Below are 22024 nucleotides of genomic sequence, written 5' to 3'. Positions count from 1 at the left end.
GACTGTCTGTGAGGGCAATGAGTTTCAGTATAGTATAGTATAGTATAGTATAGTATAGTATAGTATAGTATAGTATAGTATAGTATAGTATAGTATAGTATGATAGAGTGATTGATCAGCCTTCTGGAATCATGGAGTCAATGCTAATTATTTCCACTATGGGGATGCCATGCTACGATAATTATCACCACCAGGTCCTCATTTGGTTTTATTTTCCAGGGTGAAATCTCCCTCTGATGGACACCTCCTACCCCGTGCAAAAGCCCAGGTCACGTCACCTCCAGCTGTGGAAGAAACGGAGCTGCTCCAGAAGCTTCACCATCTCCTGGAAGCCAAGGGGTTTTCAGGCACGGATGGAAGGAGTGGAACTCCTCCTAGACCTGTGCACAACCAGCCCCCAGCTCATCTCCACTAACATTGCCCAAGTATGTGGGGTATCTTCGCTGCTCCTTTCCTTTAGCTCCTTTCCTCAGCCTGTAGCAGCAAAGTTAATTCAGTGTGTCTTGGCACTCTGTCCTGGCTGTTTGGGACACGCTGGTCCCTCTCACCCAGACAAATGTAATTCAGGTCCAGGCTTCAGGACAAGTTATTTCAGTCCAGCTGTATTTGTCTGGCAGGTGCCTATTGATGCTGTTCATCAGATGATGGCAGAATTTTCTGCTGGTGTAACTGCTGCTCTCTCCTACTCCCAGCTGGGTGAAGTGAAGGGAATCCAGCCCCTGAAAGCATGGCAATTGTTCTCCAGACCAAAAATGGGTTTGCACAGGGAAGAGAAGTATCAGGCTGGGTTGGTTTAGACCCAGTTGTTTTTTTTAAAGATTACTTCTATATACTCCATCTTGTCTTACACAGGCACAGCTCTGGCTACTCATTTCCATCCTTGTTCCTATTCCTCTTGGTAAAGACAGTGCTCACCCTTCTTGGGAGTCTTTTTTTCTCTTTGGAAAAGGAGGAAAACAGCTAAGGACTCATCTCTGCCTTCTCCTCCCAGTAGCTGCTTTTTCCCTTTCTCCAGGGAAAGGTGCCTGATAATGAGGCTGTCAAGGGACTGAACCTGCTCTAATGAGAGCTGTACAGCACATTACATTTCAGAAGTCCACCTGTTACTTAGAGAAATTGTCTGGATCCTGGAAGAGTTGATCAGGGCCCTGCTCTTCTCCAGACACTGGCTCTGAGACAAACAAAGAAAACTTAGATCTCCTCCAGCCATAGCTTTGGCAGAATCATAATTGCCCTCAGTACTTGAGGCAACTGTATAGAAAACCAGGCATTGTAAACATCTGCTTCCATTCAAAGCAAAGGTACTCTTTAGCATTAATAAATGGAATTGATTTAATGATTTATAGATGGAGAGAAATACCATAGCAACCATTCAGTCCCCAGCCAAACCTCCTAAAAACAGAAGAAAATCTTTCAACCAGCATGAGGCTGTGCCACCATTCCAGTGAGTGGCCCACAGGAAAACAGTGAAATTGTGCAAGCGAGTGCTGACCTGACAGAAAGGATCACTTTCATCTTTGACATTGCTGACTGCTACAGCCACTCTTCAAACAGGGGCATTTGAATCCAGCTTTCACATTGCTTGTTCTCTTCACAGATTTTTGATTGTTTTGTCCTGAGAATATCTGACAGCCACAAGAAAGTGAAGCATAGGGTGCTGGACGTGCTGGCTGAAATCACAGGGGCCCTGAAAGATGCCTTGAACCCGATGATCATTGGTTTGGTGGAAGGAATAACAAAGAACCTGAACTCAAAGGATCCCAGGGTTTGTGGGGCAGCTGTGAAAGCACTGGGAGAATCCATTGCTCATTTGGGTAAGGCTGAGCCCTGGCAGGGACTCTCCTCAGCTTCGTCTCTGTCTCTCCTGCACAAGAGAGCGCTGAGTGCCTCGACAGCTGCTCTTGTCTGGGGAACACTGCAGCTGACACCCACCAGAGGCTGTGCAGGTGCAGTCCTTATGCACCATCCCCAACAGGCTGGAATGGGATCAGCATTTCCCAACAGTCCCAGGAGCCCTTGGCTCTGTGCTGCTTGTCTGAAGAGCAAGTCCTGGGCTGCAGCTCTGCTACAGTTCAGAGGCAAAGGGAGTTTGGAGTTTGCTTGGGCCCCGTCTGACTTCCCAAATGAACAGCTTTGCTGTTGGCATGAAGGGACACTGACCCATCAGAGCTTCTGCAGGGCAGCCACCTGCAAGGCTCTACATTAGAGGCATTAGCTGCCTATTTTCCACTTTTCTTCTTTGTCTTCTATGTTCAAAGGGGAACTTGTGATTCACCAAGTTCATTTCTTTATATCAAACAGGTATGAACCCAGCTGTCAAGGATGCCTTGTTCCACATGTTATTTTGCGTGGGGCAAGATGGCCACAGCAATTAACTACATAGGCAAGGGCTGCTCTAAATTCCTTTGCCACACACATTTATGTCAGCTCTGAGAATGCTGCAGTGGGGAAATATGCCTGCAAAAAGGAGTGTGGAAGAGGCAGGTCTTCAAGGGGAGCTTCCACTTTCTCCTCCCCAGCTGCTCTGTGAACTCAGGAACTGCCTGACTCAGTGCCTTTCTGTGACCCAAGTATGGGGCTCTTCCTTTGTGCTCTGGGATGCAAAACCTTTTCGCTGCTTCCATGTGACTGAACTCCTGAGGTCCCTGATGTGAAATGTTTTAACACAGCTCCAGCTACAACAAACAACTTTGGATTTACAAATGTGAAAGGATGTGGGATCTCAGCACCTCAGGACTCATGTGCAGAGTGACCGAGACCACCCTTGGGGGGCTCGGGAGTCCTGGAATGTTGCCAGAAGTGTCTGGTGGCTGGACTTTGATCCTACACGGGAGACGACACCTGTATGAGGATGGGAGGATTTCACTGGGTGAATGGTGAAGGGATAAGTTAATTAGAGTGTGAAACACGGGGTTTAGGATTTCTGTACAGGGGGTCTAAAGAAGTAAGATGGAGGAATTGGGGCGTGTCCTGTTCTTCTTCTTCTTCTTCTTAGCCTCCATCTTCTGTGGTGATGTTGGCACTTTGGGATTGGTTATTACTAAAAGTGCACCGGTTAATAAGGGTAGAAGGTATTGGGGAAAATTGATAAATATTGTATACATAATTTTGAGTATAAAGATAGGTGACCGCCCCGGGGGCTCGCAGTGTGCTCATGGCTGACTTGCTGTGCAGACCTCTGTCGGGCCGAGAGAAAATCTTTTAGATAAACAACTAATAAACACTGAAGACCGAGAAAAAACCTGAAGCCACTTTTCATCCTTTGGAGCGCGGGATGCCCAAGACCATCCCCGAGCCTTTCCAGGCCATAAAACAGCCGAGAAACCGACAAAAGGAGAGCTTTTATTTTGGAATTTAAAACCCTGCCAAGTAGGCTGGAAGGAAAGAAGAAAAGGATTCAAAAATCCACAGAAATGTACTTTATTTTATAACATGGGGTTGGCCCTGCCCTTTCTCCTATGACCTAAGAAAAGTGAGCAGAAACGTGTGTTTCCCTTGTAGATGAAGTGTCCCTGCTGAAAGAGTTCAGCTACCAATGGAATCACCTGAGTGGCCAAGCCCTGCTGGATGTCACCGAGCGTATCACAGGCTTGGCCTCCCCTTCTGAGCCCAGAGCTCTTCCCAGGGAGCATTTACAGGGAATGCCTGTGAGCAGACAGCAGAGCAGCTCCTCCAAACCAGGAGGTGCTGAGCGTGTCCCTGCTGCCCCATGGCCAAGGCAGGTGGGTTTGGCAGGTTTTCCCTGGCTGCTGCAGAGCTGGGCAGCACCTGAGATGGGGGCGGTGCTCGGCCTGGGGCTGAGCTCTCACTGGGGCATCTCAGAACCACCTCCAGCAAAGGGAGGGCTAAAAATGCCCCAGCTGGCTCCTCTCTGGGGAGCTCAGGGGCATCTGTGATCTTTGAGGGGAAATGGTGGCCAATGCTGTTTCAGGGCATCAGTTTGTTTTGTCCTCACAGAATTCTTGTTTTTCTCTTGGAAAGTTTTGAGGCTGAACCGTGCAGGGCCTGGGAGTCACAGCTTAGGTCAGAACTCAACAGAGGTACCAGAGGCACCGGTTTAGTGCAAGGCAGCCTCTGGGGCACAGGGACAGAAGCAGAGTGCTGAGGCTCCTGCCTGTGCTGTCAGAGGGGCCTTGGACTGAGCCTTTCAGGGTGTGCAAACAGTGTCTGCCTGGGTCAGCGCTGCCCAAAATGCTACAAATGCAGCTGATAATTGATTCCTCAGAGGAGCTTGCTGTGTCAGCCAGAGCCAAGGAATGGAAAAAGGATAATCTCAATATATAGCAGAGAAGATGATTGATAGCCTTGCTTCAACTGGGGCTAAATCCACTGCTAATTATGCCAACATCTTTGAATGCAAGGTTTAATACACTTTGTGTCTTCATTAGGAATCTCAAAAGGGCATGTTCAGTGATTGGGAATGTCAAAGGCCCTTTAAAGAGCATTTTAATAAAGTACATCTCCAGCAACAGGGAATTTAGTTTAGCTGTTCTTTGAAAAAGAGGTCATCTTTTTCAAAAAAACGATTTAACCATAAATTTGGAGTACTTTAGAAAGAGCAGATGCTCTCTCTGCAATATAGTAGGAACAGACAGGTGCTCCTCCTGTTCAGTAGTCACCAATGTCTTTAATTGCATTTAAACTCAAATGAATTCCCATTTTAAAATGGGTTCCATAACCCTTTCCTGCTAAGCAGAATTGGTTTTGGGTACTTGTAGGAGCTCTTTCATTGTTGCTGACTGCTGGTGGATTAACAGCATAGAGAAAATTAAGTCTCTTCCACCACAGAATATTAAATGGCTGCTAGATAACATTTTGTCTGATCAGAAAACAAGAATGGTCTCCAAAGCATTTCAGGTTTTGATCTCTCAGCCAAATCTGCCATGCAAGAAGCCTGTTGGTAGTAACTTTTTGTCTGTGTTTGATATAGTTCAGTTCAGAAAATGAGCAGAGATATTTCAGAGACAACATGAGAAAACACTCGTGTTTTGGTTATATTTGAGTCCCCTGTGTAGCATTTTTCTTTCTCTATGCCCTTATTCAAGTGGACATCATAAGAAAAAATGCCATTAAGATTGAGAGGGGAAGTGGCATTAAAATGTGGAGATGCCCAAATGCCAAGGCAATGGGGTCTGAGTAATTATCTAAGACACCCTGAGGTTTGAAACAGCTCTTTGTTGGAAGCCCCAAAAGCATTCTGCCAAAGACCCCAGCTGGTCACTGATGTTTCTCATCCAGCTGTCAGGCAGCAGCCATCTCTGGTGGGCTGGAGTTTTGAGGTGTGTTCTAACCCTGCCCTTTGCTGTGTGCCACTGAGCACAGGGAAGAGCCAGATTAGACATTTGGCACTTGGCATCAAAGTTACAAAAATGGAATCATCCCTTTTATTAGAAATCTCTCCATTTCCTCTCTATGGTGCATTTCCAAATCTTCAGTGTGGGTTTAGACAACTTCTTAATGGAAATCAAAGGCAATTGGACATTTCATTCATTGTTTATGCAGAGATTGTGAAATAATTTAGTAAAGGTAGGAAGTCTGCCGCAGGGACAAGGCTCTGGTGAGAGCAATTAGTGCTGAGGGGTGGGTGGTTCTGTTTCCAGGATGCTCAGCTGCTTTGCCCCTTTCTGGACCAAGGGGCTCTGGGTGCTGTTTTGCTGCTCTTGGCCAGAGAGGCTGGCAAGAAGCAGAAGCAGAGGCAGATCCTTGTTGCAGTGAGGCTGGTGGGTAAGGAGCTGTGTCTCTGTCCCGGCAGTGCTTGTGCAGGGGGTTCATGCCAGGAGCCCTGGAGTCGCCCAGCGCGACGCCCTGCCCGTGCTCTGGCCCTGCCTGGAGAACAAGGCGCTGCCTGTGCGGAGCGCCAGCGTCCGCACCGTGGCCACCAAGCTGGCCTCTGCCCTCTGCAAGGTGATGGGCACCCAGCTGAAGGAATGTGCTGCCAGCAAGCCTCCACATGTGCGGGAAAACCTCTCCAAAATGCTGGGCTGGTGAAGGCGAGATGTTCTCCAGAAGGCTGAGGAAGCGCTGAGTTGGAAACCTCTGGATTTGCCTTTTGAGCTGTGCCAAAAATGACGAAATCCTAAGGAAGGGTGTGCATCTGCCCCTGCTCTCTCCATTGCCCTTCCTAGTCATGGCATGGGGGGCCTGAAGCAGCTCCAGATGGAGGACAAGATGAAGGGCAGTCATGGCTCAGCCTCACACAGAGGTGAGGGGGGAGCTGGGCCAATCTCTGCTGGCAGGAAGGGTCTTGTGGCAGCCCAGAGAGGCTGTGCACATTGCCAGGGAACAGCTGTGCCCTGCATGTGCCCCTGCAATGAGCTGTGCTGCTGCCAGTGCCCCTGGAGCTGTGGGGCTGCTGAGCTGTGGGGCAGGCAGAGGAGCAGGAGGGTGCATGTGCAGCTGAGCCATTCCTGGGGAGCACAGGGCTCTGGGCTCCCTGCTGTCCCAGGGCAGCCCAGAGGCCAGGCTGGGCCTGTGCCAGCTCTGGGCAAGTGGCTCAGGGTTTGCCCTGGCCTGCCTCAGTGTCTGCCAGCAGGAGCATGTTTCCCTGTGCAGCTGTTTCCACATCTCCAGGAAATGTGTCCCATGAAATACAGAGCTTCAGATGCTTCAGGTTTGCATGGAGGCCTCTGTTAAAGTTTGTGTCTCCGCTTTGCAGATCTGACTGGTTATGGTCTTACCGAGAAGTTGTCTCGGGACACTTCTGATGTTCTCTCACCCACAAAGTCCTTGTCTCCCATCCAGAAGAGCTCTCTATCCTCCAAGCTCAGGAAGAAGCTGCCGCCTGTATGGAGAGTGCTTGAAGAATAGGATTGATGCGTTAGGCTTCATAGTTATAGATGTACATATGTTCTGATCTTTAGATGTAGTTTGGAATTAATGTGTTTTGATTCTGTCTTTAAGTTTTGATTACATGTCTTTAATTCTATATATTTCATTTTGATGATGAAAAAAAAGTAAATAAATAAACAAAATCGAAAAAACCAAGAGGAGAATGTGAGACCAGGACCTGCTGGCGTAGAGATTATGGGAGTGCAGCTCACTCAATGTGCCAGTGTCTCACCACATCCTTTCCTCATTGGGCCTCTCCTCTTCCACTTTGGCCATGTTATCTTTGTGTCATTTGTGCTGCTCTTTGTTACTTAGCATTACAACAGTCACCTGTTGACCTGTTTGAGGGACAATGGATCCAAAAGATCCTGTCTAGTCAAAGGTTTTCTACCTAGGTGTGTTCTGTGCTCACCAAAGGCCTGAGCAAAGAAACCAAGAGAAGTGTGCCCAAATCCCAAAGCTTTGCTCCTTTGCAATCTCCCACTGATCTGGCTCACAGGTGTCTTTAATCACAATTCCATAGGTAAGAAGAGGTCATGTATTTCACTGGGAAATGATGCACTGCTTTGGCAAAGTCACCTGTATGTATATTTACCCGGGACAGCAGTGCAGCTGTGTTGTTTGCACCTTGTTTGCAGAAGGATGAGTGCCCTGGGAGGCCAATAACAAGTGACAAGAGTTCCTCAAATCTGCACTGCAGCCTGGCTGCCATTCAGCCCAGAGCTAGGGGATCATTTGTTCCCGTGGACCAGTGCTTGCCAGCGGAATGAATTCCTGCCCAGCTGGAAGAAGCAATTCTGGATTCAGCTCCAGCTGTTGGTGGGCTGCATGATCATTGACAATGCTGCCCTTCCAGAAATTATTCTGCAGTTTCCTTTCATAGTCATTTGAAGCTTTTAAACTTCACATTTCAATTTGCTTTGCATTAGGGTAAAACACTTCTGGGCCCAGTGCAAGCTGTAACCTTTTGACAGCAAAGTCCTCATGGTTGCCAGCTTCTGATGTTACACAATGTCACCTGGCTGCCTGTGTTTGCTTAGCTCTGGGTCTAGTCCCGGCCTAGCAAAGCCCAGGCAGGGTGGAACGTTGCAGGGAAAACTGGTCCATGAGCTTATGGGGTTGCCATCAGCAGCAGAGTGAATGTGCCCTTTGGGGACTTCTCTGGAGACAAAATTAGGGACCTACCCCATGCCACAATATTCTCTTAGATCTTTCTGAAATATCCTAGAAAAGGCTGTGAAACTTCACATCTCCTTGCACACCCACTGTCTGAAGAGGGGCATTTTTGTCCCTCCTCAAAGTCATTGCTCTTGCACACCAGAAACATGAACATCAACCAACAGGAATGATGCATGGTCCTGCTGCTGCTGCTGCAGAGCACTGGGCAGTGCAGACCTGGGTGTTACCAATATGAGCACTTAATTAGCATTTCATGCTCCTTCAAGCTGTCCAGATCTCAGGGCTTTTTGTTTCAAAGCAGCCACTGCACCATCTCTAGGGAAGAACAGGAAATGGGAAAGAGAGACTGCCAGCCTTGCAGGGGTGTGAGAGAAAACCTGACGTGTCTGCATCAAAAGATGAATGAGAAGAGTGTAATTGCCAAAGCAAACACTTTGTTAGGATAGCAGGAGCAGTTCTTTACTGCATGCTTGCATGAAGATCATTTGGAATCTCCTTTTTGTGTCTCATGCAGAAAAGGAGCTCTTAATAATACCACGCTACATAAACCAGATTGGGATGCAGCTCTGTAGTGGTTCACAATGAAGCAGACGGCCTGCTTTGTCACTGCCAGCCCTGCTGAGCCTGCGAGGGACTGTAGTGTATCCCATGCCTGTTTTGCCTCCAAGCAGAGCTTGGTTTTCCTCATTAGTGTGAAGTAATTACAAGAGTAATAAAATGGACAATTAGACTGGCCGCTTTGGAGGATATGCTCATGCTTTGGCATGTCAGTCCTATACCTCATGCTCCCAAGGCTTGTTACTCATCATAAAGTATTTTAACAAAGAAAACCTCAGCTCTCATGTTACATCTGAATAAAACTGCATCAGATCATCAAGAATTCTGCCTTCAGGAACAAGACAAGAGCCTTCCGACACTCACTTGCAGCTGTCCTGGATTGCTGCAGCCCTTTGTGCAAAGCTGCTGCAGACAGAGTGTTTGGATGTGGGATCTCAGCACCTCAGGATGGAGGTGCAGAGAGGCCGAGACCACCCTTGGGGGGCTCGGGAATCCTGGAATGTTGCCAGAAGTGTCTGGTGGCAGGATTTTGATCCTACACAGGAGATGAGACCTGTATGAGGACTGGGAGGAATTCACTGGGTGAATGGTGAAGGGATAAGTTAGTTAAAGTGTAAAACACAGGGTTTAGGATTTTGGTACAGGGGGGTCTAAAGAAGTAAGATGGAGGAATTGGGGCGTGTCCTGTCCTTCTTCTTCTTCTTCTTGGCCTCCATCTTCTGTGGTGGTGGTGGCACTTTGGGATTGGTCATTACTAAAAGTGCACCGGTTAATAAGGGTAGAAGGTATTGGAGAAAAATGATAAATATTGTACACGTAACTTAGGGTATAAAGATAAGTGACCGCCCAGGGGCTTGCGGAGTGTGCCCATGGCTGACTTGCTGTGCAGACCTCTGTTGGGCTGAAAGAAAATCTTTTAGATAAACAATTAATAAACACCAAGACCGAGACAAGATCAGAAGTCTCTCCTCGTCCTTTGAAGCGTCGGCTCTTCAAGGCCATCCCTGGACCTAAGCAGCACCACAGAAAACCTTACAAGCCTAAACAGCCCAGAAACCCAACAAGCGGCCTCCCGGAGCTCTCTCCGGTAATAAATCAGCCGAACATAAATCAGCCGAGCAAAGAGAAAAGAGAAACGCCGAAAATCTACAAGCGGCGTCCCTGAAATATCTCTGGACATAAATCAGCAGCGAAAAGAAAAACATGGAAATTTACATTTGGAGTTGGTTTGGGCCTTTATGAAAGATCTGTGGAGCAGTGTGCAGGGCTCTCCTGGCAGGAAACTGTTTGTCCAAGCCCAGGGACACGGTGCCGGCAGGAGCGGAGCGGCCCCGCTCCCAGCCCGAGAGTCTGTGGGCTGAGCCACGCCGGGGAGACAAGGCAGCGAGGGGCTCCAGCCCAGCTGCTTCACTGCCCTGCCCGCCCCATGGAGCTCTGCCGTGGGAGAAAGCCGACACCGGATGAGTCCCCGAGCCTCCATCAGCTGCTGGAACTGCTCCGTGACAGCTCCTGTTCTTCCGAGAGAGACCCCGGCGCCTTCTTGGAACGCGTGTCATGGGGGATTCTGTTTGATAATAAACTGTTGGGGGTTTTCCACTTTCATCTATCAGTAATAATTTCCCATTGCTGGAAAGGGATTGCAGGAACACTTTAGAGGAGACGACTTATTGCACAGTATCCTGTTTGAAGTTGTCTCAAACTGTGTGAGACAGATGGCTTCACACAGGAGCATCCCCAAGGCTGCTGAGGGGAAGGCACAGAGGAAGACAAACCCAGTATTTCTGAGGGAACTCCTTGACACCAACCCAACCTGAGTTGTCAAACAGCAGACCTGATGTTTCGAGACATGGGCCACAGGGGAAACCTTTCAGTGTGTTTGGTCCAGGCTGGGCTATGCTTGAGGAAAAGGTGTGTCAGTGTGTTGGATAATACTCTTTTCTTGACCTAGAGATGGGGCAACTGAGAGGTGTTTTAAAAACTTCTATTCCATTTTCAGTCTCATGAGAAGGGTGAGACAATACAGATGTTATAATACGCGCCATCACAATCAGAAGCCAATTACTTCCTAATTATAATACATTATAAGCGTTTCTTGGTCTATCAGCCTTTTGCCATGCCATGTTGTAGATGCCTTAAAGCCAATTATTTAAAACTACTCTTTGTGGGTCCCACTACAATGCATCTTTCATAGCTCTGTTTTTCCAAAATCTTATTTGCAAGGCCATCTTTTGAAACTTTTTTCCAGCTGCATTTCTCTCTCAACAATATCTGTCCTATTCCATGGAAATTTTTAAGTTAGCATTTCTTGTCTCAAGATTTATATACAGATTCATACTTTGTGGGCCTTCTATTAGGCTCTAAAAACTTTCTACAAATCCATTTCCCACATCAGTGCACTTGGCTCCTTCTCTCCTCATTGTGCCTGGCAAGCACAGGAGCCCAGAGCTCCTGCAGAACCCATCCCAGCACTCAGTGGGAGCAAACTTGTGTCCAGTCCTCACCCGGAGCTGCGGTGCCCAGCATTCCACCACTCTGGAATGAGGAACTGTTCCTGCTCTTTCAGAAGGAGCTAAGGAGCTTTGGCCTTCAGATCAATTGTCTGCAGGCTCCTGCAATGCCTGGTGCTGCTCCCTTGCCAGCGGCACCCCAGGCCAGGGGGGCACATCTGGGCTGCTGTGTCTGGCTCTGGGGCTCCCTGTTCTGGGCAGTGAGGAGGAGCTGCAGAGGCTCTGCAGGACTGACAGGATGGGCTTTGGGGCTGGCAGGAGAAGCTGAGGGTCCTGGGCTGCTGGAGCTTCTGAAGAGGAGGCCTAGAGCTCCTCCTGCAACTGGTCCAAGGGTAGTTCAGGAGAATCCCAGAATTAGCAAGGTTGGAAAAGATCTTGGAGATCATCAAGTCCAGCCTGTGCCCTGAAACCGCCTTGTCTCCCCTGAGCCTCCTCTTCTCCAGGATAAACAACCCCAGCTCCCTCAGCTGCTCCTCACAGGACTTGTGCTCCACACCCCTCCCCAGCCTTGCTACCCTTCTCTGGACACGCTCCAGCCCCTCCATGTCCTAAATTGGGGGCCCAGAAGTGGACACAGCACTCAAGGCGCTGCCCAAGCAGTGCTGAGCACAGGGGAAGAATCCCTGCCCTGCTCCTGCTGGCCACACCATTCCTGAGCCAGGCCAGGAGCCATTGGCCTCCTTGGCCACCTGGGCACACTGCTGGCTCATGTCCAGCCTGCTGTCCATCAGTGCCCCCAGGTCCCTTTCTGCCTGGCTGCTGTCCAGCCCCTCTGGCACCTTGCTAAAGGAGGGAGGCAGGGAGGGAACGGGTCCAGATCCAGTCCTTCCTGAAATGTGGAGTTTGCTGGCACTGCCAGTTCCCAGATCTTGATATTTCCCTATTCTGGTACAGCCCAAGTCCAGCAATTTGCTGGCAAAGAAAGTCAAAACCAAGCAAAGACCTGGTACCTACAGCAACCCGATCTCGGGTTTGCTGACACCACCAGTACCCAGATCAGGAATGTTTCAGATGCCTGCACAGCCTAATTCCAGCAGTTTGCTGGCATAGAAAATTAGCATCTGGAAATTTCTCAGTGCCAGCAAAACCTAAATGCAGCAATTTTCTGGCAAAGAAAGCCAGAACCCAGCAGCTTCCCGGTGCTGCCACCAGCACCACCCAGATCTGGTGTTTGCTGCACAAGCACCCCGATCTTGAAATTTCCCTGTCCTGGCACAGCCCAAGTCCAGCAATTTGCTGGCACAGAGAGTCAAAATCCGGCAATTTCCTGATGCCAATACAGGTGCCCAGACCTGGTGTTTGCTGCCACTGCCAGTGCTCACATCTGGATATTTCCCTGTTCTGGCAGAGCCAAGTCCAGCAATTTTCTGGTCAAGAAAGCCAAAATGTGGCAATTCCCTGCTACTGTCATTGGCAATGCCAAGATCCGGTGTTTGCTGGCACCACCAGTGCCCAGATGCGGGAATTGCCCGGTGCCAGCACAGCCCAAGTCTAGTGATTTCTGGCAAAGAAAGCCAAAACCTTGCAAATACCTGGTACCTACAGCAACCCAGTCTTGTGTTTGCTGACACCACAAGTGCCCAGATCCAGAATTTTTCAGGTTCCTGCACAGCATAATTCCAGCAATATGCTGGCACTGAAAGTTCACATTTCACAATTTCCTGGTGCTGGCACATTCCTTACCCAGACCTGGTGTGCGCTGGCACTGCCAGTGCCCACATCTGGCAATTTCCCTCTTCTGGCACCACCCATGTCCAGAATTTGTTGGCAAAGTAAGCTAAAACCTGTCAATTTCCCCTTGCCAGCACTGCACAATCTGGAGTTTGCTGGCCGCAGGATCCCAAGAAAGAAGGAAGGAAAGAAGGAAGACAAAGAGGAAGGCATCCAGATACAGTCCTGCCTGGAGCCTGGAGCCTGAAATGGGCTGTTTGCTGCCACTGCCAGTGCCCAGATCTGGAAATTTCCCTATTCTGGCACAGCCCAAGTGCAGCAATTTGCTGGCACAGAAATCCAAAACCTGTGGCAGCTTCCCGCTACTGGCTCTGGCACCACCCACATCTTGCGTTTCATGTAACCAGAACCCAGATTTGGAAATTTCCCGGTGCCAGCAGAGCCCAAATCTGGCAGATTTCTATCACTGGCAACGACATCACCTAGATCTGGTGTTTGCTGGCAACGCCAGTGCCCAGATCTGAAAACTTCCTAGTGCTGGCACAGCCCAAGTCCAGCGATTTGCTGGCACAGAAAGCCAAAATTTGGAAATCTGCAGGTTCTGGCTCCAGCACCATCCAGCTCTGGTGTTAGCTGAGACCACCAGTGCTCAGACTTGGAAACTTCCTGATGCCTTCACAGCCCATGTCTAGCAATTGTTTTTTAGCTAGCTGGGGCAGGGAAGTTCCTTGGACTGTGACTTTCTTTTTTCTTGGAACTGTTTACACCTGCTCTGGACTGAAAACCCAGACAAACACCGACAGCAGCAGCTCACACCTGTGGCCCCCCGAGCTCTGGGACGCTGCATTCCAGCACCAGAGGGACTTAGAAGAGACCGAGGGAGCCAACTACAACCCACAAAAAGGACCTTCTGAATTTGCCATCTCTTCAGCACTGTCCGAGGTTTTATTTAATATTATTCATTTTTCATGCTTGTGAATACTTTACTTGTTAAACAAACTGGGGTTTTTAACTTTTCTCAAGGGAAGTCTTTTCCTGAACTAGTCGGGGAGGGGACGCTTGAACTTGCTTTCTAGATGGACCCCTTTTGGAGATTTCCTCCCAAAATTTGCCCTAAACCAGAACAGTCACAATGAAAACTTCACATGTGGCATAATTCCCTGATGGAAAATCTTGCAACAGAAACTTGACCTCGTTCTCCATGAGAGGTTCTTGGGGAGAGCAGACAGGAGGAGATTCCTGGAAAACTGAAACAGCTTTCCAGAAGTAAAATGAAAATGAAAGAAACAATCTAAGATGTTTTCCCTTATCTATTTCTATGCTCCCCTTTTTCATGTTGCATCCCAGTAATTCCAGATGCATCTCATCTCTAAGATCGATGACGTAGTGATTTTTAGACACTAAAATACCATGAGCCACACACAGTTTTCCTTCCCCTGTTTTTACTGCAAAGCAACACTGGAGATGTAAGTGCAGTGCTGGGCTCAGGTGGGAATCCTACCCCAAGGGAAGTGTCCCGACAGTGTTTGACCCTCAGCAAGGACAATGCCCAGCAGCGAGCGAGGGGATCGCTGTGCCAGTGTGCAGGAGTCAGGGCTCTGCATCCGGGCTCAAGGCTGCAAAGTTCCCGTGTTTGGGCAGACGGAGGGGCTGTCCCCGGGGCGCGCGGGGCTCGAACGTGGGGCTCGTGGGGCGAGCGGGGAACGGACACGGGGACGAACGGCCCCGGTGCTTCAGTTGCAGCGGCGGCAGCGGCGGCAGCAGCAGCGGCGACAGCAGCAGCAGCAAACAGATAGTTTTAAGCACTCTTTCTATTTCTCTTTTTCTTTCTCTTCTTCTTTCTCTTTCTCTCCCTTTCCCGCTGTCGGGCACCCTTCTCTCGGGGTCCCTTGTCCGGCGTCCCTCTCCTCTCCCCTCCTCCCTCCCCCCTGCAGGGCAGGGCCATGCCCCCGGCCCGCCCCCGGCCCCGGGCGGGGCTGCCCCGTGCCCGGCCCCGGCCGTCCCGCCGCGGTCTCGCCTCCGCCCGGCTCTGGGTGTACTGGCGGTGGCGCTGCTGGGCGGGCATCAGTGCCTGGGGCTGGGGCGGCATCGCCGCCCTTCGGCTCCGCCTGGCCCGAGCCCGGCCCCCGACCCGACCTCGGCCCCGGCCCCGGCCACAGCCCCGGCGCCGGCCCCGGCCCCGGCTTCTCCCGGGGCCCGCGGAGCACACACGCGGCGCGGCCGCTCCCGCCGCCTCCACTGCGGCTTCCCCGGCCCGAGCTCCGCCGCTCGGCAGCGCGGCCGCCGGCCCCGAGCCTCCCGTGCCGCGTTCCTGGGAGCGAACGCCCGGGCATGGCCGGCCCGGGGCGGGTGAGGGGCGCTCGGGGGCCGTTGCTGGACCCGGGCCGAGCGCTGACAGCCGCGTCCCGCCCGCAGGGACGGCGCAGGAGGCCCTGCAGGAGCGGTACCGGCTGGGATCGCTGCTGGGACGCGGCGGCTTCGGCAGAGTCTTCGCGGCCACGCGGCTCTCGGACGGCGCCCCGGTGAGCGGCGGGGCCGGCGGCGGGCGCAGGAGGAGGAGGGGATGCAGGAGGAGGAGGGCGGAGAGCGGAGGCTGGGGCTCGCAGTACGGGCAGCGAGCTCACCCCGCTGCTGCCCTTGGCTTGCAGGTGGCCATCAAAAGGGTGCCACGGAACCGCGTCCGGCACTGGGGCGAGCTGGTGAGTGAGCGGGGCCAGCAGCCGGGGCTGCCGGCCGGGGATGAGCCGGGGCCCGGCACGGTGGGAGCCGCCAGGACGCCCCGAGGGAGAGCGGGCGTGGGGCCAGCGCAGGGCGCAGAGCATCCCGGGCTGGCTGAGGGCTTCCCCAGACCCGGCACGGCATCGGCCCCACTGACGGCGTCGTGCTCCTTCCGCAGCCCGACGGCACCAGCGCACCCCTGGAGGTTGTGCTGCTGACCAAGGTGTCTACTGGCTTCCCCGGTGTGGTCCAGCTGCTGGAGTGGCTCGAGCTCCCCAACTGCATCGTGATGGTGCTGGAGCGGCCAGAGCAGTGTCAGGACCTGCAGCGTTTCATTCGGGCACGGCGGTTCCTGCCCGAGGAGGAGGCGCGGGAGCTGTTCCGCCAGGTGCTGGAGGCCGTGCGGCACTGCACCAGCTGCGGGGTCCTGCACAGGGACATCAAGCCAGAGAACATCCTGGTTGACCTGGACACCGGGCAGGCCAAACTGATTGACTTTGGCTGTGGCACCTACCTGCAGGACACAGTCTACACTCACTTTGCAGGTGAGCCTACACAGGGCTGTGCTCCCGCTGCTGACATCTCATGGCCCAACATCTCCCAGCCCAAGCTGGCTGTGGCAGCGGGGATTCTCCCTTTTGCTGCCAGTCAGGGCACTGAGTCTTCAGCTGAGTTACTTTAGAGCAGGGCTGGGTGGGCAGCCATCTTCCAGCCCTGCTGGCAGCCTTTGCCAGCCACTCTGCCCAGGACTGGGGCTTGGCTGGGGCAGCCAGCCCGACCAAACCCCCCGTGGGTGGGGGTAGCAGAGAGGGAGGGCGGAACCTGTGCCCCAGCCACTTTGGTGTGCAGATGAGAGGAAGGGCTTGGACTGCTCCACTCGCCCTGTTTCCCTTGGCTTCATAATATTTTTGGGGCAATGCAGGCAGGGAGGATATGGGCAGGTTTTTTCCCCAGCATGGAGTGGGTTTTTCCTTTGCATGTCATGGTTGAGCCTAGCCAGGGCTGCCCTCTTCCAGCACCAGAGGCTTCTTTTCCAACCCTAACTTTGTGCACAAGTCCCAGGTGCTGGCGAGAGGGCAGTGGTCACCCTGTGTGCCCCTGATGCAGCCCCCGCAGGTGCAGGGATGCTGGGGCCAGGCTCTGGGAGCAGCAGCATCCCCCTGATGAACTCCATCTGTATTCCATAGGAACACTGTCGTACAGCCCCCCGGAATGGAACGACTTTGGCTGGTACCATGGCGAGGCAGCAACGGTCTGGTCCCTGGGCATCCTGCTGCACCAGATGGTCTGCGGGGAGCACCCTTTCAGGAGGGGCCAGAACCTCAGCTGGGGCCAGCTCCCGCTGCCACAACGGCTCTCTCAAGGTGGATCCTCTTGTCTGGGCACGGGGGGAATGCCAGTGCTGGGAGCCAGCAGCGGGGTCGTGGGCATCCCGCTCTGGCAGCTGCTGAGGAGGTGGCACATGTCCTGCTCTCCTCCAAAAAAGGGAATTGATGGGAAAGTTTAGGCCCAGCTCTGAGCACATCCAGCATGGCCTGGGAATGGGAATAGTGGGGCAAAGCAGACAGGAGCCTTCTCTGGCTGACCTTCAGTTTCTGCTTTTTCTCCCCAGAGTGCAAAGACCTGATCAGGTGGTGTTTATCCGTGAACTCCTTGGACAGACCCACACTGGAAGACCTGTTCTGTGATCCTTGGATGTGGGATATTCCTCTGCCATAGAAGAAGGGAGAGAGCCACAGGCACACTTTGATCCAGAGCCCTGATAAGTTCCTACTCCACATGTGCCTTGGCAGTCAGAAGCAAAGGAACCCAGAGTTTTTTGTGCTGCCAGTGTCACAGCACCGGGGTCATGGGATGGGAACACGCAGCCCTTGTGCTGGAGCTGAGCTGCTCTGCCCAGCACTGGTGGCCGCCATCCCAGCTGGTTTTGCTTGTCCTGGTTCCCTGACAGCTGGGGCCCTGGGCAGAGCCCTGAGAGCCTGGTCTGCCCCCAGGGAAGGAGAAGGAGCCCCTGGAGAAGCTGTACCGGGTGGGGATGATGCTGCTGCTGCTGCTGCTGGAGACAGCGAGGGTGACATCAGTAATGACAAGCTCTTCTCAGCCTGGCCACGGGAGGCTGAAGGTGATGGACTTTGATTCTGGCACCTTCTTCAAAGCCAAACTCCACAGGGAATTTGCAGGTGAGTCCCCACCCAGGGAAATTCTGCCAGATTTGGGCATTGCCCAGCATGGCGGGGAACCAAAGGCTCCCCCTTTGCTGGGGCAGATGCAACTCATTCTTCAGTGGCTGCCCAGCTGCTTTTGGCAGGGCTGGGAGGATGGGCTGGGGTGGGTACGAAATGGGAGTGGGCTCCTGGCCCTGCCAACAGCCCCAGCACCCACCGTGCCCCGGGCTGGGGCTGGGGCAGCGAGCCCGACACAAACAAAGCCCATGGTGGGAGCAGAGGTGGGACTCCAGAACCTGTGCACAGCTGCTTTGCTGTGCAGGCAAGGAAGGGCTGGGCTGCTCCACTGCCCTTGTTTGCTTCGGGGTCACCGTGATTTTGGGGGGGCAGTGCAGGGGGGAAGAGAGAAAGTGTGGGTTTCTCACAGCCATGGCTGGGTTTTTCCCTACCATGTAGGGGTTGGGCCTTCCTCAAGGGCCTGACAGAGATAAGAGTTTTTACCGTTTTTCTTTTTTTCCCTTTTTGTCTCTAAACTCTTTTCAATAATGTGTTGTTTGTTATTCCAGAGGGAGCATTCGAGGTGGTCCAGTGTGGATGGGGAAGTGCTTGGGAGCAGCTGTGGCGTGGATGGGCCGTGCCCTTGAAGAAGGCTGAGGACATCGTTTGGGAGCAGCTTTTCTTGCAGCCGTGGCTGGCGTGAGGTGGGTCCCTGTGTGCTTGGCAGGGTGGGATCAGAGCTTTTGGGAGCTGGCAGCGAGCACAGGAGCATCCTGCTCTGGGCAGCTGCTGAGGGCTGGATGTGCAGTGGCTGGCTGCAGGCTGGGCACATGTCCTGCCCTCCTGCTCTGTGCCAAAGGCAGCAGGGATGGGCAGCTCTGGGCACAGCTCTGGGCACAGCCAGCATGGCCTGGGCACCACAGGCCTTGGCACAAGGGCACAGGAGCCCTCAGCTGACGGGCGGTTTCTGCTTTCTCTCCTTGCAGCCGGGCTCTGCGGGTGCTGAGGCTGCTCTGGGCTCTGCCAGGGCTCAGCTGGGCTCAGCCCTGGGCCCAGCTGGGCTGGCTCTGCCCTCACATTGCTCTGACAGCTCTGCATCAGACGAGCCCGTTGCGAGCACAGCGCCTGAGCTTTCTGCTTTGGCAGGTGAGTGAGACTCTGCTGCAGGCCCAGAGATTGCAGCTGGGGACACACATCCAACTGGCAAGGACCCAAACTCTCCACAGTAGCAGCTGAACGCCTGGATCTGCACAGGGTGTTTTGTCTGTCCCATTCTTCCTTCTTTATTGGCTGGAATTGTGCAATTGCACTTTGTTCCTCCTCTAGCAGTGCCACGAGTGGGCCAAAGCTGGCGAGTGGGCCGTGCTCCTGAGGCAGTGCAGTCTGGAGCTGGTGGATGGAGAATTGCCTTCTGCACTTCCAAACCAGAGCAAAAAGCTGTAAGTGGGACTTTGTGACTCTAAGAAACTCCTGGCAGTTTCAAAGGGAATGTGCAGCTCATTCGCAGGGTGAGAAGGAAGGTCATCTTCTAAAGGATTTGGGCTTTGACAGAGTTTCCATTCCCAGTCCTGCTTGGAGCTGGAAGGGCACAAAGCAATTTCCTCTTGCTTCGAGCACAATTTCAAATACCAGTGTTGGGAACAAAGCCCAAAATCTTTTAAGAGGCTGCTGAGGTCAGTAAGATGGATCCATGCCATCAGCACATTTACAATGTAAAGAACTGAGTTCTCTTTTGAAAAAGATCATTTACCTCTTAATGCAAAGAATGTATCTTTGCATTTATGTTTTGGTTTTTTCACTAATATTGTGTTATGTTTTTTCACTAACACTTGGATTTTATTCTTATCTTTTACAATTTACCTATTTTTTTCCTTTTTCCTTTTTTTTCCCTCTAAATCGAAAACATGTCCTATCAAAGGAATGTCCTTTGCTCCTGGTTCCCATGTGGAGCAGCTCCCTTCCTGCTGGCTGAGCTGCTCAGGCAGAGCCCGGCAGCTCCTGGCCCTGCAGGGCTGAGGCTTTTCCCCGTTGCTGGGCACAGACTGATGGAGCAGCACTGCTGAACACGGGCACACAGAGGGACCAGCAGCAGCTGCCTTTGGCCACCTGGGGCTCCAAGGCCCAAACTCTGAGCAGCCAGGGCTGGAAGAGACTGGCAGCATCTGATCCCTGACTCTGGGCCAGGGCTGCACAAATGACCCCACAGCAGCAGCAGCAGCAGCAGCACATGGAGCTGACTTTGAGCACAGCCCCTGCCCCTCTTCCCTCCCGTGTGCAGCGGTGTCACAGCAGCCTGAGGCACCTGGGAGCCCCCAGGGCCAGCAGGGACTGGAGATGGCAGCCCTGGGCTCCTGGAGGCTGTGCAAGGAACGGAGCTGGGCACTCCCTGTCCATGGGGAGCTTCCAGATGGAAAAGGCTGCTGTGCCCAGGCAGCTGCAAGGGCACAGAAAGGAGGCTCTGGAGCACTGGATCTGTGCCAGTGCCACAGTCCTGGGCAGCAGCCAGCGAGCCCTGGGGGAACAGAGGGCACAGCAAGAGGGACAGAAGCAGGCAAGGGCAGAGACTGGAGAGAGCCAGGCCTGGGAGCAGGAGCAGCTGCTCCATTGCACTCTTGGAGAAAGCTCTTGGCTGGTTCAAAGCGCTGAAAGGTGTGAAGGGCAGAGGAGGAGGCCACAGCAAACAATGCTCCTGTTTGCACAGCCTCCCCTCTCCGTGTCCCAGAAGGAATTGCATGGACTGTGTTCTTCTCTCTGAGCCGTCTCGTTCAGCATGAGCAGCTCAGCACCAGGAGCTGAAGGAGCTGAAGGCTCAGGCCACAGGAGCTGGGCAAGAGGGAACTTTTGGAGCAAAGGAATGCTGCTAAAATAGCCCCAGCTGAATGCAGTGGATATAATCATGGAATCACAGAATCCTTTCTGTTGGAAAAGCCCTCTGAGCTCACCCAGTTCAGCCGGTCACCCAGCAGTGCCAAGCCCAGCACTAAACCACGTCCCTGAAGTGCCAAGGCCTGGACACCAGCCCTGAGTGAGGCCTGGACAGCAGGCCCTGAGCCAAAGGTGGCCTCTGGATGAACCTTCCAAGCAAAGGTTATCTTTGTATCTGCTCCCTGATGAAATGTGCATGGTTTTTAGCACTGAGATAGATGTAGCCACTCACTAGTGAAACATGTATTGACCTTTGTGTATTTAGAAGCCAGACAAGGCCATGAAATCTGACATCTGGCCTTGTTTGGGGCTGTATGGTCAAAGTCAGCTCCTTTGGTTCCTCCTGGGGCCCTGGCCAGGCTTTGGGAGGGACCCAAGAGGAGGATGAAAGCAGATGTTGCCACACTAGCAGTGCTGTCAGTTTGTTCATTCAGCACTGTCAGAGCTGGGCCCTCTCCCAGCGGGGTTGGAGCCTCACCTGGGGCTGGAGGCACCTGCAGGAATTCCCAGTGCCCAGGAGTGGCTCTGCAGCCCTTGGCTGTGACAGCTTCCCCAGCTGCTGTGTGGGTCTGGGGGATGGTAAAGGCTGAGGGTAAATGCTGCTGGATCTTTGTTAATCACTGCAGGCAATCTTTGGTGGGGATGGTTGGGTGCATTGCTGAGCTGCTCCTTTTGTGATTCTTTGCTGCTCTGAGCTGCAGGAAATGACACTGATTCCTTCAGTTGGAGTTTGTGTCTTTGGTGCTGACTTTGGCCACTGGTAAAACAAAATTGGCTCAGTCTGGCCAGATGCCAACAAAATGTCACTTGTTCAGTGTCAATGTGAGGAATCAGTCCCATCAGAAATACCCAGCTGGGAAGCCCTTCCCTGGAGTTCCCTGGCTCTGGAGTGGGCTGAGGTTGGAGCCCTGTGGGAGTAGTGGGGCAGTCGGGTAAAAGAAGCTGCACCCCTGGATGGCTTCAAATGCATCCAATAATTGCATATGGAAAAGGAAAGAGTACATAGGAAACAGCACCTTCAGAAGGAACAATTATGGTTGGAATGCTCCCACATGGAGCAAGAGAAGAAGGTTTTAGTCTTGAGCTCAGATGCATTTGTGCAAGTGAAATATCTATATACATAATAATTATATATGTATTTATAGTATAATAAGACTTCAATATATCTATTTATATATATTTATTTATGTCTGTATCTATCTATATTTCTATATCACTATCTATGTATAAAATTATATAATAATGTGAAATAGTGCTGACAATACTAATTTGGTAGCTTTGGCTGCTCAGGGATGTAACACTAAATACTCTACAGAACAGGATTGGCCAGGACCCTAATGTCAGTGGTCAACTTTTTGAGATTGTATACAATGAAAAAAGGAGGAAGGGAGGAAATTGGCTATTTTTACAGGGTTTGCTGATACTGTGATGCAGAGTGCTTTGTCTGTTCCTGTGAAAAATACAGTGATTTTGCCT

General features: G+C 52.3%; 1 protein-coding gene across 1 annotated transcript; it reads left to right on the top strand.

Moving 5' to 3' along the window:
* Window positions 1–6132: 6132 nt before the first annotated feature.
* Window positions 6133–17180, top strand: LOC131562154 (serine/threonine-protein kinase pim-1-like). The gene is made up of 7 exons (XM_058811722.1): window positions 6133–6202; window positions 6656–6783; window positions 14678–15265; window positions 15392–15442; window positions 15640–16006; window positions 16649–16825; window positions 17074–17180. Exons 1-7 carry the CDS (start codon window positions 6133–6135, stop codon window positions 17178–17180), a joined length of 1488 nt encoding a protein of 495 aa, XP_058667705.1.
* Window positions 17181–22024: the final 4844 nt, after the last annotated feature.

The sequence above is a fragment of the Ammospiza caudacuta genome, chromosome 10, assembly GCF_027887145.1.
Source record: "Ammospiza caudacuta isolate bAmmCau1 chromosome 10, bAmmCau1.pri, whole genome shotgun sequence".
Classification (NCBI taxonomy): domain Eukaryota; kingdom Metazoa; phylum Chordata; class Aves; order Passeriformes; family Passerellidae; genus Ammospiza; species Ammospiza caudacuta.
Note: the sequence above shows the minus strand (reverse complement) of the source record. Positions and strands in the feature narration are given on the sequence as shown.

What these genes read in the sequence shown, in the direction of transcription:
- LOC131562154 (XM_058811722.1), top strand. Translation starts at nt 6,133, where the DNA reads ATGGGGGGCCTGAAGCAGCTCCAGATGGAGGACAAGATGAAGGGCAGT. An exon ending in TCCGGCACTGGGGCGAGCTG is followed by an intron (nt 15,443 to 15,639) that starts GTGAGTGAGCGG and finishes CTCCTTCCGCAG; the next exon opens with CCCGACGGCACCAGCGCACC. An exon ending in GCCACAACGGCTCTCTCAAG is followed by an intron (nt 16,826 to 17,073) that starts GTGGATCCTCTT and finishes TTTTCTCCCCAG; the next exon opens with AGTGCAAAGACCTGATCAGG.